We start from the raw sequence: 15,030 nt of genomic DNA on the forward strand, positions 1-15,030 counted from the left end.
CTCTCTCTCTCTCTCTCTTTCTCTCTCTCTCTCTCCGTAACGCAAAGCTCATCTCTCGAAAAGAAGAGGAACATCACAACATGGAAACACTAATGACGACGAATAGAAGCCCCATATAACTCGATTGTGTTAAGCGCTTTCATAATCATTGCCATTGCTTAATACATACATTCGAGGTGTGTTACTGTTCTTTTTTATTTTTAACTCGACACAACTCGTTACTTGCCCCACGTTTTCATTATACGATGTGTAAATTCTATAGTTGCATTTTGAATATTTTGTATTCTCCATATTAGTAGCCTACTGATGATTTGATTGGATATATGATCAGAAAGAACTGAATGTATTTTTATGAATAAGAGGAGCTAGGAAAAGAGAGAGAGGATTGCACATCTGGATATGTTGGTGAGTGCAGCTATTCTGTTCATTCTATATACACATCATCATTGTATAATTGCGTTATATTGTTGATAACAATATAGTCTGATTTAATGTTATGTCATGTAGCCTGGGGATTTCTGTAACGGCTGACACGACAACGGACTATTAGATTTTATCATGCGTGTCATTATAGAGACATTCAAATGAAACACTCATAAAGGTTTGCACTGTGTGTCATATAAAACTCGGGGAACATATGCGGAACGGAAGAGGAGTCCATGCCTAAACAATGGCGCATCTCCGTATTCTTTGTAATTTATTGATGAGAACATTTCAATGCTCTTTGTCTCTATTCTAATATAATGTTACAAATAAACATCGTGGTAAATTGCATCGATGCTCAACATTAGATTAGAATAGGAACTCCATACAGAATGCTACAGGTATTCGTTATTAGATATTTTCAGCAACATATTTAATGGTTTCGATGTTGTTAGAATAGAAACTCCCCAGAATTACAGAACCCAGCCTGGCTAACATTCCTGCGCCTCTACAGGTATTCTTCATTCGATATTTTCAGCAAATCAATTGAACAACATATTTTGTTGTACAACGCTGTCTGGAAAACATCTCCCGTCCCTCTGGCAGAAGAATCGCAGGTTAGCGTTTTTCATCATGAATGTTGTTCTGGAGGCAGAATGGTCACAAGCTGGCACAGCCACAGTCATACAATTAGATTTTAAACCTAACCTTAACCACACTGCTAACGTTAATGCCTAACCCTAAATGTGACCCATCACCTGGATTGTTGTCTTAGGTCTCTCTTTATGTAGTGTTGTGTTGTCTCTCTTGTCGTGATGTGTGTTTTGTCCTATATTTTTATTTTATATATTTGTATCTTTAATCCCAGACCCCGTCCCCGCAGGAGGCCTTTTTCCTTTTGGTAGGCCATCATTGTAAATATGAATTTGTTCTTAGCAGACTTGCCTAGTTAAATAAAGGTTACATAAATAAATAAAAGATGTAACAACATTTTACATTGTGTTTTTTTACATTGGATAAAGGTAGAGACTCAGAGCTAGAAAACTGTATATCATACACTACAGTTGAGGAACAATGGGAAAGTAATTTTGCTTTGAAAGTTGATGAACTTGTAACCCCACTTTTGAGAAAATGGTCCTTGAATGTTTTGGTTCACCTGCTGGAGAGCTCTTCTTTGTCTACCCCCATTCAGCACCATTCACACCCTCTTAAGCCTTAGCCCCACCCATCTCTTTAAGGATTCACACCTGAGGCCATGTGCTAAACAGAGTGAGTAGTGTAGTAAACAACCAAAGATTTCAAGAATAAAAGTGGGGAAAGTAGTAGCCTACCATAAGGAAAAAACTCCAGGTAAAAATACACTTTTATCTAGTCTTTGGCCTATATCCTAGTCTGACTTTGGTGCAGGTCATGTTGTTCTTCACATTACCATCTCTGGTAAACACACACTATATCAAATAAAATCTAAGTTGATTTGTCACATACATAGGATACAGGATATAGGATATATATATATATATATATATATATATAGGATACAGGTGTAAATGGTACAGGGAAATGGTTACTTGCATATTTGTATAGTAGCAATATCAAAAACAGAAAGTGTCCAGATAAAAATATTTTATAAATATTAGATGATGCTTACACAGACACACTTGTCTAAATTGATGTGTCATGAGAAGGAAAAACTATAACCCCAGACACATCTAGCTAAGTGGATGGGTCACTATTGTCTAGACATGTACACATGTTCATGAAATACAATAGATGGCTGTAATCACCCCCCAGACACACCTGGTGAACTTGATGGGTCATGTAATCATCTGAGGCTTGTTTAGACATGTAGCTAGCTAAACAATGAACCGGAATAATCCCAACTCATACTACCACCAATACAAATATTGTCATAGCTGTAGTATGAATCTGCAGGTAGCTAAAGCTAACCAACTAGGTTCAATGTTAGTTAGCTAGCTAAAATTAGGCTATAACTAGCAATGAAAAGGAGTTTCTGATTCGAATAATATTATGACACGTAACGTTAGCTTGCAAGCCAGCAGGCTAACGTTCGCTAGCTAGCTAACAGTATGCTTTAACTTGCAATGAAAATGACTTTTTGACCAAATATAAAACTGATAATATCTGAAAATGTAGCTAAACTCTTACCTGTATACATGGATTTTTTAATAATTTTTTAAAAGATCTTCAAATGACTCTCTTGTGAAGTAGTGACGTTTGACATACGCCGAGCTTCCTGAAACGGGTCACAAATGAAGTCTGTTTGTTTTCATGAATTTTTACAATATAGCAAATTTGGACTTCTGGTCCATCAAGTTGAAATCTCTCAGTTCTGCCTCCAGGACGAGACTCATCCCAGTAAACATCAACCTGCAGAAGAATCACACCATTTCACCATGTAGGTGTGACTTGGCTCAGACAGCATCATCTGATTCTGATTCCATTCCCTGACTTCCTCTCTGTACGTTGCATTTGACTGGTCCTCAGTGTGCTTCAGGTGGACAGACTGGACAGAGCGTAGCTGACACAGCGACGGTGTGAGTGGAGCAGAGAGAACCGAGGATGGGGGGCGGAGGCCAGCAGACGGAGTCAAGCGAGCCGGCTAAGGGTGGCGTGGTTGGGCCCGGTGGAGGGCGAGGTGGCAGTGCAGTCTACACCTGGGAAGAGGTCCAGAGGCACTCCCACAGAGGCGACCAGTGGTTGGTCATCGACAGGAAGGTCTATAATATTACCCAGTGGGCGAAGAGACACCCGGGGGGCATCAGGGTCATCAGTCACTTTGCTGGAGAAGATGCCACGGTCAGTAGCCTAACTATGGAAGTTGTTGGTCAAATGTTCTCAAGCTTTTCCAGGAAGACTTTTTGAAAATGTTATAATGTTGTAGGTATGACATATTACACTAGTTTGTGGATCGTACATTATGACTGTATGACATATTACACTAGTTGTTAGTGGATCGTTGCTGGATCCTAATATCACGATAATCTCTTAACCATGAATGAATCATCATACATTTTTACTTAGAGACAATACAAACCTACACTGAGTGTACAAATCATTAGGAACACCTTCCTAATATTGAGTTGCACCCCCTTTTGCCCTCAGAACAGCCTCAATTAGTCAGGACATGGACTCTACAAGGTGTCAAAAGCGTTCCACAGGGATGCTGGCCCATTTTGACTTCAATGCTTCCCACAGTTGTGTCAAGTTGGCTGGATGTCCTTTTAGGTGGTGGACCATTCTTGATACACACGGGAAACTGTTGAGCGTGAAAAACCCAGCAGCGTTGCAGTTCTTGAAAACAAACCCGGTGCGCCTGGAACCTACTACCATACCCCGTTCAAAAGCACTTAAATATTTTGTTTTGCCCATTCACCCTCTGAAAGGCACACATACACAATCCATGTCTCAATTGTCTCAAGGCTAAAAAAAATACTTCTTTATCCTGTCTCCTCCCCTTCATCAGGTGACATCAATAAGAGATCATAGCTTTCACCTGGATTCACCTGGTCAGTCTATATCATGGAAAGAGTTCTTAATGTTTTGTACACTCACTTTTTTTACTGAGAGGAGATTTGTATGTATTTCTCTTAAACAACATAGATGAATCTATGTCTCTAATTTCTAGGACGCATTTTCCGCATTCCATCCTGATCCTAATTTTGTCAGGAAGTTTCTGAAGCCGTTGCTGATTGGAGAGCTGGCACCGACAGAGCCCAGCCAGGACCAGGGGAAAAATGTGAGGAGGCCCATCTTTCTCTCTCTCTCTCCCTCTACATAACATACATCGTTGTAGGCTACATAATGAAACATAGAATGTGAAGCCTAGAGCGTCTCTCCCTCTGACATAGCCCCACGCCCACTCTAACATACTGTAGGTTTAGGTAGGGACCCAGGGACCAATGTGAGGCCTGTCTTTCTCTGGCTGATAGGGAATTCCATGCTTCTCAGACAGAATGCTGTGCCGAATGTTACTTTCTACAATGTGTCAGAGTGTGGTGTGGATGAAGATATTTCAAGACAAGATTTACCTCCTAGAGAAGTAGTGTGTAATCTTCAGTCATCTACTATAACTAGGGCACATTATACCAGCCTGTCTATGTGCCCAGATGCCCCTATAACTAGGGCACATTATACCAGCCTGTCTATGTGCCCAGATGCCCCTATAACTAGGGCACATTATACCAGCCTGTCTATGTGCCCAGATGCCCCTATAACTAGGGCACATTATACCAGCCTGTCTATGTGCCCAGATGCCCCTATAACTAGGGCACATTATACCAGCCTGCCCCTATAACTAGGGCACATTATACCAGCCTGTCTACGTGCCCAGATGCCCCTATAACTAGGGCACATTATACCAGCCTGTCTACGTGCCCAGATGCCCCTATAACTAGGGCACATTATACCAGCCTGTCTACGTGCCCAGATGCCCCTATAACTAGGGCACATTATACCAGCCTGTCTACGTGCCCAGATGCCCCTATAACTAGGGCACATTATACCAGCCTGTCTACGTGCCCAGATGCCCCTATAACTAGGGCACATTATACCAGCCTGTCTATGTGCCCAGATGCTCCTATAACTAGGGCACATTATACCAGCCTGTCTATGTGCCCAGATGCCCCTATAACTAGGGCACATCATACCAGCCTGTCTATGTGCCCAGATGCCCCTATAACTAGGGCACATTATACCAGCCTGTCTATGTGCCCAGATTGCCCCTATAACTAGGGCACATTATACCAGCCTGTCTATGTGCCCAGATGCCCCTATAACTAGGGCACATTATACCAGCCTGTCTATGTGCCCAGATGCCTCTATAACTAGGGCACATTATACCAGCCTGTCTATGTGCCCAGATGCCCCTATAACTAGGGCACATTATACCAGCCTGTCTATGTGCCCAGATGCCCCTATAACTAGGGCACATTATACCAGCCTGTCTACGTGCCCAGATGCCCCTATAACTAGGGCACATTATACCAGCCTGTCTACGTGCCCAGATGCCCCTATAACTAGGGCACATTATACCAGCCTGTCTACGTGCCCAGATGCCCCTATAACTAGGGCACATTATACCAGCCTGTCTACGTGCCCAGATGCCCCTATAACTAGGGCACATTATACCAGCCTGTCTACGTGCCCAGATGCCCCTATAACTAGGGCACATTATACCAGCCTGTCTATGTGCCCAGATGCTCCTATAACTAGGGCACATTATACCAGCCTGTCTATGTGCCCAGATGCCCCTATAACTAGGGCACATCATACCAGCCTGTCTATGTGCCCAGATGCCCCTATAACTAGGGCACATTATACCAGCCTGTCTATGTGCCCAGATGCCCCTATAACTAGGGCACATTATACCAGCCTGTCTATGTGCCCAGATGCCCCTATAACTAGGGCACATTATACCAGCCTGTCTATGTGCCCAGATGCCTCTATAACTAGGGCACATTATACCAGCCTGTCTATGTGCCCAGATGCCCCTATAACTAGGGCACATTATACCAGCCTGTCTATGTGCCCAGATGCCCTGCTGCCCGCTGTCTGTTTATCTATTCAGGAGTCTTACATCTTATCCTGCTACTCTTCAGCTTTCTGTTACTTCTATTTCCTTACCCTTCTTCTCCCTCTTCTTCTTCTTCTCTACAGGTTTCTCTTCTCAATTTACACTGTCCTTATCCCTCTCCTGTCCTCTTCCTCCCTCCACTCCCTCAATTCTCATCTCTCTACCATCATCCACCTTCCTCCTGGTTCGTCTACTTTGCTCTATCACAGTTGGTCTTTCTGTAATTCCTCTCATTCTAATTTCTCGCGTCCTCAAATCAAGGACAGTTTAATTGAGAAAGACTTACTTCATACGTCTTAATTGATTATTGATCACCTCTAACCCATACAGGCAGCTCTGGTGCAGGACTTCCAGGCCTTGCGTGACCATGTGGAGAGGGAGGGTCTCCTCCGTGCCCGCCTCCTGTTCTTCAGCCTCTACTTGGGCCACATATTGCTACTAGAGGCCCTGGCTTTGGGCCTGCTCTGGGTCTGGGGGACCAGCTGGAGCCTCACACTGCTCTGTTCCCTCATGCTGGCCACGTCTCAGGTACCATTACACTATTATTAGGGAGAACAAGAAGATATTTGACAGGCAGATTCAAAGTTTAGGCATAGGGATCGAAGGTTAGGGTTAAGTGTCACGTTGTATAAATGATTGGAGACAGGCGCAGGAATACGTAATAGGGGTTTTTATTACTCCACCCAAAATATACAACATGCCATGAAAGGCACAGGGACGAAGCCCAAAACAAACACGTATACAAAAACACAGGGATGTAACCCAAACAAAAGAGCGAGGTTAAACCTCTAATAAATACACAGGACGAGACCCGTAGTAACAATACACAGGACGAGACCCATAATAACAATACACAGGACCCATAATAACAACACACAGGACGAGACCCATAATAACAATACACAGGACGAGACCCATAATAACAATACACAGGACGAGACCAGTAATAACAATACACAGGACCCATAATAACAACACACAGGACGAGACCCATAATAACAACACAGGACGAGACCAGTAATAACAATACACAGGACGAGACCAGTAATAACAATACACAGGACCCATAATAACAACACACAGGACGAGACCCATAATAACAACACACGCTGCACGAAAGCCGAAACAACAGAGCACAGGTACTCACAAGACCAACGGACATGGGAACAATAACCGACAAGGACAATGGAGAACAGAGGACACATATATACACATACTAATCAGGGGGAATGGGAACCAGGTGTGCGTAATGAGACAAGACAGTCCAGGGTTGGTGGTAATGATCCAGTTCAGTGAAGCCTAGATGGCCGGTGATGTAGACCTCCGGAACTGGTGAACGGAACGAGCAGCAGTACCGGGGGGATCCGTGACATTAAGGTTAGGGTTAAAGTTAAGGTTAGGGGATTAGGTTAGGGTTAAGGTTAGGGGATTAGGTTAGAGTTAAGGTTAGGGGATTAGGTTAGAGTTAAGGTTAGGGGATTAGGTTAGGGTTAAGGTTAGGGTTAAGGTTAGGGTTAAGGTTAGGGGATTAGGTTAGGGTTAAGGTTAGGGTTAAGGTTAGGGTTAAGGTTAGGGGATTAGGTTAGGGTTAAGGTTAGGGTTAAGGTTAGGGTTAAGGTTAGGGTATTAGGTTAGAGTTAAGGTTAGGGTTAAGGTTAGGGGATTAGGTTAGGGTTAAAGTTAGGGGATTAGGTTAGGGTTAAGGTTAGAGGATTAGGTTAGGGTTAAGGTTAGGACTAAGGTTAGGGTTAAGGTTAGGGTTAAGGTTAGGGGATTAGGTTAAGGTTAAGGTTAGGGGGTTAGGGTTAAGGTTAGGGGATTAGGTTAGGGTTAAGGTTAGGGGATTAGGTTAGGGTTAAGGTTAGAGGATTAGGTTAGGGTTAAGGTTAGGGTTAAGGTTAGGGGATTAGGTTAGGGTTAAGGTTAGGGTTTAGGTTAGGGGATTAGGTTAGGGTTAAGGTTAGGGGGTTAGGGTTAAGGTTAGGGGATTAGGTTAGGGTTAAGGTTAGAGGATTAGGTTAGGGTTAAGGTTAGGGTTAAGGTTAGGGTTAAGGTTAGGGGATTAGGTTAGGGTTAAGGTTAGGGGGTTAGGGTTAAGGTTAGGGGATTAGGTTAGGGTTAAGGTTAGGGTTAAGGTTAGGGGATTAGGTTAGGGTTAAAGTTAGGGGATTAGGTTAGGGTTAAGGTTAGAGGATTAGGTTAGGGTTAAGGTTAGGGGATCAGGTTAGGGTTAAGGTTAGGGTTAAGGTTAGGGGATTAGGTTAGGGTTAAGGTTAGGGTTAAGGTTAGGGGATTATGTTAGGGTTAAGGTTAGGGGGTTAGGGTTAAGGTTAGGGGATTAGGTTAGGGTTAAGGTTAGAGGATTGGGTTAGGGTTAAGGTTAGGGTTAAGGTTAGGGCTATGGTTAGGGGATTAGGTTAGGGTTAAGGTTAGGGTTAAGGTTAGGGGATTAGATTAGGGTTAAGGTTAGGGTTAAGGTTAGGGGATTAGGTTAGGGTTAAGGTTAGGGGGTTAGGGTTAAGGTTAGGGGATTAGGTTAGGGTTAAGGTTAGAGGATTAGGTTAGGGTATCAGGTTAGGGTTAAGGTTAGGGCTAAGGTTAGGGGATTAGGTTAGGGTTAAGGTTAGGGTTAAGGTTAGGGGATTAGGTTAGGGTTAAGGTTAGCGGGTTAGGGTTAAGGTTAGAGGATTAGGTTAGGGCTAAGGTTAGGGGATTAGGTTAGGGTTAAGGTTAGGGGATTAGGTTAGGGTTAAGGTTAGGGGATTAGGTTAGAGGATTAGGTTAGAGGATTAGGTTAGGGTTAAGGTTAGGGTTAAGGTTAGAGGATTAGGTTAAGGTTAGGGGATTAGGTTAGGGTTAAGGTTAGGGGATGAGGTTAGGATTAAGGTTAAGGTCAGACACCATTCAAAATCTGCCTTTCTTTTTCCCTCTCAGGCCCAAGCTAGCTGGCTGCAGCATGACTTCGGCCACCTGTCAGTCTTCAAGAAATCCAGTTGGAATCACGTACTGCAAAAGTTTGTCATTGGACACCTAAAGGTAGGCTACTGGACAATGGTTGGACATTTGACATTACTGTTTCTTTAGGCTGATCTTCTGCTACTCTTTGGATAAGTTAACCCGGACATAGTTTAAACCTAGTTCTAGACTGAAAACCATTCTCAATGGATGATCTCCTTTGAAAGTACATTTTACTCCAGGACTATGTTAAATCTTTGTTCAGGAAACTTTTCCCTTTCACTTTCCCACATTCACCAGTGTTACATTTCCAAGTTGACTGCTATACATTAGCCTTACTTCGTGTAGTGTCCAACAGTTGTAAGTTACAGTAAGTGTAATTGTGTGTACCATTAATAAGTAACATTAGCTGTGTGTTTCCAGGGTGCCTCTGCGAACTGGTGGAACCATCGTCACTTCCAGCACCACGCTAAGCCCAACGTGTTTAGTAAAGATCCTGATGTCAACTCACTGCATGTCTTCGTCCTGGGAGACACACAGCCTGTAGAGGTAGTTATCAATATATTATATTTGTGAACTCTGCCCCAACTGGACCCACAACCTTAGTGCTTTATGACCCATCTGACTCCATGTCATATTTGAATAATAATCTAAATATTCATGTAGTAGTTCATTAAATTAATGTAATATTCATGAAATTACCAGAGGTGGAAAAAGTACCCAATTCTCATACTTGAGTAAAAGTAAAGATACCTTAATAGAAAATGACTCAAGTAAAAGTGAAAGTCACCCACTAAAATCCCACTTGAGTAAAAGTCTACAAGTATTTGGTTAAAAATATACTTAAGTATCAAAAGTAAATGTAACTGCTAAAATATACTTAAGAATCAAAAGTAAAAGTAAAAATAATTTCAAATTCCTTATATAAAATAAACCAGATGGCACCATTTTCTTGTTTTGAAAATGTATGGATAGCCAGGGGCATTCTCAGACATCATTTACATACGATGCATGTGTCACATCCTGACCAGTAAAGGGCTTATTTGTTCTTGTAGTTTGGTCAGGACGTGGCAGAGGGTATTTGTTTTATGTGGTTCAGGGTGTGTTTGTGTATGTGTTCATGTAGAGGGGTTATTTGGTTTATATGGTTCGGGCTATGTATTTAGGTAGAGGGGTATTTGATTTATTAGTCCAGGGTTTTGGTTATTGTTCTATGTTAGTTTTTCTATGTTCTGTCTAGGTGTTTGTATTTCTATGTTTTGGTAATGGGGATTGGGGCCTTCAATTGGAGGCAGCTGTCTATCGTTGTCTCTGATTGAAGGTCCTATATTTAGGAGTGTTTTTGTCATGGGATTTTGTGGGAGATTGTTGCTGTGTATAGCTTTGTGCCTTACCGGCCTGTTCTTTGTCGTCGTGTTTTTGGTTTTCCTTCTTTGTCCATTAATAAAAGAAGATGAGTATACATTTTCCCGCTGCGTCTTGGTCTAAACCCTACGACACCCGTGACAGCATGTGTGTTTAGTGAGTCAGCTAGATCAGAGGCAGTAGGGACAACCATGTGTTCTCATGACAAGAGTGTGAATTGGACCATTTTCCCCTCCTGCTAAGCATTCAAAATGTAACTAGTATTTTTGGGTGTCATGGAAAATGTATGGAGTAAAACGTATATTATTTTCATCAGGAATGTAGTGAAGTAAAAGTAAAAGTTGTCAAAAATATAAATAGTAAAGTAAAGTACAGATACCCCCAAAACTACTTAGGTAGTACTCTGAAGTAAGATCCATCTGACTCCTTGTCTCTGTCTATTGCAGTATGGTATAAAGAAGTTGAAGTACATGCCCTACCATCACCAACACCAGTACTTCTTCCTCAGTAAGTTTCTGAACACGTTTCATGGATTTCTGTATATAAATCACATCAACTTCCATTGAACACATAGAAGTAAAATATAGACCACTGATGTATGTATGTAATACCAATATTTTCCTTCTGTCTTTCAGTTGGACCTCCACTACTTATTCCAGTGTATTTCCACATCCAGATATTGCGGACCATGTTTTTACGACAGGACTGGGTGGTGAGATTTCATACCAAATAAATGTAGACTTAATCCTCATCATTCCCATCTGGAACATAAGGCTTCCATGAGAGAGTAATGATATGACTGTGCTAACACCTGGGGGCACTAAATCCTTGTTCACCAGATGTGATAAATGTTGCTTTGGTAGGAACCCCAGGTGTGATGATTGTTGCTTTGGTAGGATCCCCAGGTGTGATGATTGTTGCTTTGGTAGGAACCCCAGGTGTGATAATTGTTGCTTTGATAATGTCTGGCCTAATACCAATCTTTGTCTCCTGTAAAGGATCTGGCGTGGTCGATGAGTTTCTACCTTCGCTTCTTCTGCTGTTACTATCCCTTCTTTGGTCTCTTTGGCTCAGTAGCATTGATCACCTTCGTCAGGTAAAGTATGAACTGAGAGGGAGCTCAAAGATGAATTCATTCATTCATTCACTGGTTCGCTAACTCACTCACTCATTCGCTGATTCATTAATTGTATTCAAATGATCTACAGCGGGGCTCTCCAACCCTGTTCCTGGAGAGCAACCATCCTGTACAGCGGCTTGCGAAAGTATTCACCCCCTTGGCATTTTTCATATTTTGTTGCCTTACAAAATGGAATTAAAATACATTTTTGGGGATTTTGTTTCATTTGATTTACACAACATGCCTACCACTTTGAAGATGCAAAATATTTTATATTGTGAAACAAACAAGAAATTAGACAAAAAAACGTAAAACTTCAACATGCATAACTATTCACCCCCCCAAATCCAATACTTTGTAGAGACACCTTTTGCAGCAATTACAGCTGCAAGTCTCTTGGGGTATGTCTCTATAAGCTTGGCACATCTAGTCACTGGAATTTTTGCCCATTCTTCAAGGCAAAACTGCTCCAGCTCCTTCAAGTTGGTTGGGTTCTGCTGATGTACAGCAATCTTTCAGTCATTCCACAGATTCTCAATTGGATTGAGGTATGGGCTTTGACTAGGCCATTCCAAGACGTAAATGTTTCCCCTTAAACCACTCAAGTGTTGCTTTAGCAGTATGCTAAGGGTCATTGTCCTGCTGGAAGGTGAACCTATGTCCCAGTCTCAAATTTCTGGAAGACTGAAGCAGATTTCCCTCAAGACTTTCCCTGTATTTAGCACCATCCATCATTCCTTCAATTCTGACCAGTTTCAAAGTCCCCGCAGATGAAAAACATCCCCACAGCATGGGGATGGTGTTCTCAGGCTGATGAGAGGTGTTGGAGAGATACTGTCCTGTTTTCACTCCAACCCTAAACTAGCACACCTGATTCTAATAATTAGCTAGTTGATGAGATTAACCTGGGGTTGGAGTTAAAACCTACAGGAGGGTATCTCTCCAGGAACAGGGTTGGAGTTAAAACCTACAGGAGGGTATCTCTCAAGGAACAGGGTTGGAGTTAAAACCTAGAGGAGGGTATCTCTCCAGGAACAGGGTTGGAGTTAAAACCTACAGGAGGGTATCTCTCCAGGAACAGGGTTGGAGTTAAAACCTACAGGAGTGTATCTCTCCAGGAACAGGGTTGGAGTTAAAACCTACAGGAGGGTATCTCTCCAGGAACAGGGTTGGAGTTAAAACCTACAGGAGGGTATCTCTCAAGGAACAGGGTTGGAGTTAAAACCTAGAGGAGGGTATCTCTCCAGGAACAGGGTTGGAGTTAAAACCTACAGGAGGGTATCTCTCCAGGAACAGGGTTGGAGTTAAAACCTACAGGAGGGTATCTCTCCAAGAACAGGGTTGGAGTTAAAACCTACAGGAGGGTATCTCTCCAAGAACAGGGTTGGAGAGCCCTGATCTTAAGTATTATAAAACAACACAATGATGTGCTTGATGTAAGAATTTCACATAATATTGTGGCTGAATAATTGTATTGTGAATATTGTACTGTATATGTAGGTTTTTGGAAAGCCACTGGTTTGTATGGGTGACCCAGATGAATCACCTTCCTATGGAGATGGATCATGAGAGACACCAGGACTGGCTCACCATGCAGGTAACATGTCATCATTACGAGACAACTGGGTCCATATACACAGTGTCTTGGAGTAGGAGGGCTGATCTAGGATCAGGTCCCCCCTGTCCTTACATTCCTATTCATTATCATCTTAAAAGGCTAAACTGATCCTGTAACAGCAGTCCTGAATACAGGCCCAGGAGTGTTTTCTGGGGCTGTGCCATCCGTAGTTCTCCAGCAGAGGGAGCTATAACGTGTCTCTTTCTGTGGTCTTAGTTGAGCGCTACTTGCAACATTGAACAGTCAACCTTCAACGACTGGTTCAGTGGACACCTCAACTTTCAGATTGAACACCAGTAAGTGGAACAAATATCCCACCTTACTGTTGTCTGTCAACAGTATATACTGTATTTATATGGTCATTTATCAGGTCACTGACATACTAAAATTATAGTTTAAGCAGTATTCAGCTTCATTTGATCTTAAATATAACTTAACAGTTGTTTGTACTAATTACTCTACCTAGTAATAGTGTTTAGATACAATATCGATACAATCCTACTCAGAAACGGAGGTTTCTCTGAAAAACTCTGATAGCGTCTACTCTCTCCTTCCTCCTCCCCCCCACTCTCTCTCTGCCTCTTTCTCTAATCTCTGTCTCCCAGTCTGTTTCCTACCATGCCCCGTCATAACTACCACCTGGTGGCTCCTCTGGTCCGTGCTTTGTGTGAGAAACATGGAGTTCCCTATCAGGTCAAGACTTTGAAGAAAGGCATCATTGATGTTGTCAGGTAAAGTGTTTAAATGAATATTTTTAAGTGCTATCCTCTGGGAATAGATTGTACATCATAAGGTGATACCTGCTGCTCTCAGTTTCCTATGTGATTTACCTGGTTTGTTATCCACCTTTGTTCTTCTCCAGGTCACTGAAGAAGTCAGGGGATCTGTGGCTGGATGCATATCTCCATAAATAAATCCCTTCCTGACTCTGGACGGGATTTTAAATCCATCGCAGATGAACAACCTGCGAACAGAGATAGATTGAAAAATGGACATTTCCTAGACGTTTGTGTTGATAATGATCGCTGCAAACAGCGTGGATGTTAGCTCAAGCGTAAATCATCTTTTAAAAAAAACCTCAATCACAGTGCACAGGTCTGCATGTCAAACTTGATGTCTGTGGTGAACCCCCCCCACCCCCATCTTAAAACTGCCTACCAGACAGAGTACTTTAATGTACAGGGACTATATAGTATACTACTACTACATATAATACTACATAGTAGAGTAATAATGTAATAATGTATTGTGTTATTTGATGATGTTGTTCAGATGTCACTGTTTTAACCTTGTTTGGACCCCAGGAAGAGTAGCTGTTGATGAGAATCTTAATTAATACAAAAATACAAATATTCTGTATTATATCTGAGTGGCCTGTCTGTGTGGTGGTGATATCACTGTGTGGGTTACATTGCTGTGCGGTATTTTCTACCATAGTATAGTGTTAACCGAGTTTTCAAACATGTCTTTATACACTGTAAAATTTGCATTGTCATTTTTTTTTTTAAATACCTTTTTTAGTATTATTTGAGTACAAGACTATCATGTCAATCAACGACAGGACGGACACAGTTCTGTGAATGTGAGTTGCCTTCACTGAGTTCAGGGTCGTGTTCAGTTGAGAGAAAACGTTTTGAAACAAGGAGGTAGAACCTGAAATTGTCCAATAGGAATATCGATTTTTCTGTTGTCCGTTGCAAAACGTTTTGCTACAATATGCCCTATTGAAAACGATCCTAGATTATGTGGCTGAGCTATTGCTCTGTAAAGTATGGTTGTTAGTTTACATCTGTACACTAAGGGGAGCTCTATGGAGATAGGTTGCTGCGGTTACAACATTTTGGCAGTAATCTACCGCCCCCCCCTCCATTGTGCTCAGTCTGTCCATGGACCTGTTTTTGAAGGCAGAAGCGAATGGATTTCTCTTCTGTAAGAATCAGACTAGAATAAAACTCT

The 15,030-nt window shown here is 42.1% G+C and overlaps 1 protein-coding gene across 5 annotated transcripts; it reads left to right on the top strand.

The window, feature by feature from the left end:
* The first annotated feature begins 290 nt into the window (after positions 1-290).
* Positions 291-14,005, top strand: LOC115192935 (fatty acid desaturase 2-like). Of its 5 annotated transcripts, none has more exons than XM_029751895.1 (14): positions 291-405; positions 938-1,040; positions 2,929-3,240; positions 4,070-4,180; positions 6,347-6,544; positions 8,951-9,052; positions 9,395-9,520; positions 10,783-10,843; positions 10,972-11,048; positions 11,335-11,432; positions 12,957-13,053; positions 13,291-13,370; positions 13,680-13,805; positions 13,937-14,005. In XM_029751895.1, exons 3-14 carry the CDS (start codon positions 3,004-3,006, stop codon positions 13,986-13,988), a joined length of 1,365 nt encoding a protein of 454 aa, XP_029607755.1. In that variant the 5' UTR covers positions 291-405; positions 938-1,040; positions 2,929-3,003; the 3' UTR covers positions 13,989-14,005. The 5 variants fall into 5 exon arrangements, with proteins under 5 accessions (XP_029607755.1, XP_029607758.1, XP_029607759.1 ...); XM_029751898.1 differs by having other exon boundaries at positions 4,115-4,180; XM_029751896.1 differs by lacking the exons at positions 291-405; positions 938-1,040 and adding an exon at positions 2,733-2,839.
* Positions 14,006-15,030: the final 1,025 nt, after the last annotated feature.

The sequence above is a fragment of the Salmo trutta genome, chromosome 4, assembly GCF_901001165.1.
Source record: "Salmo trutta chromosome 4, fSalTru1.1, whole genome shotgun sequence".
Taxonomy (NCBI): Eukaryota; Metazoa; Chordata; class Actinopteri; order Salmoniformes; family Salmonidae; genus Salmo; species Salmo trutta.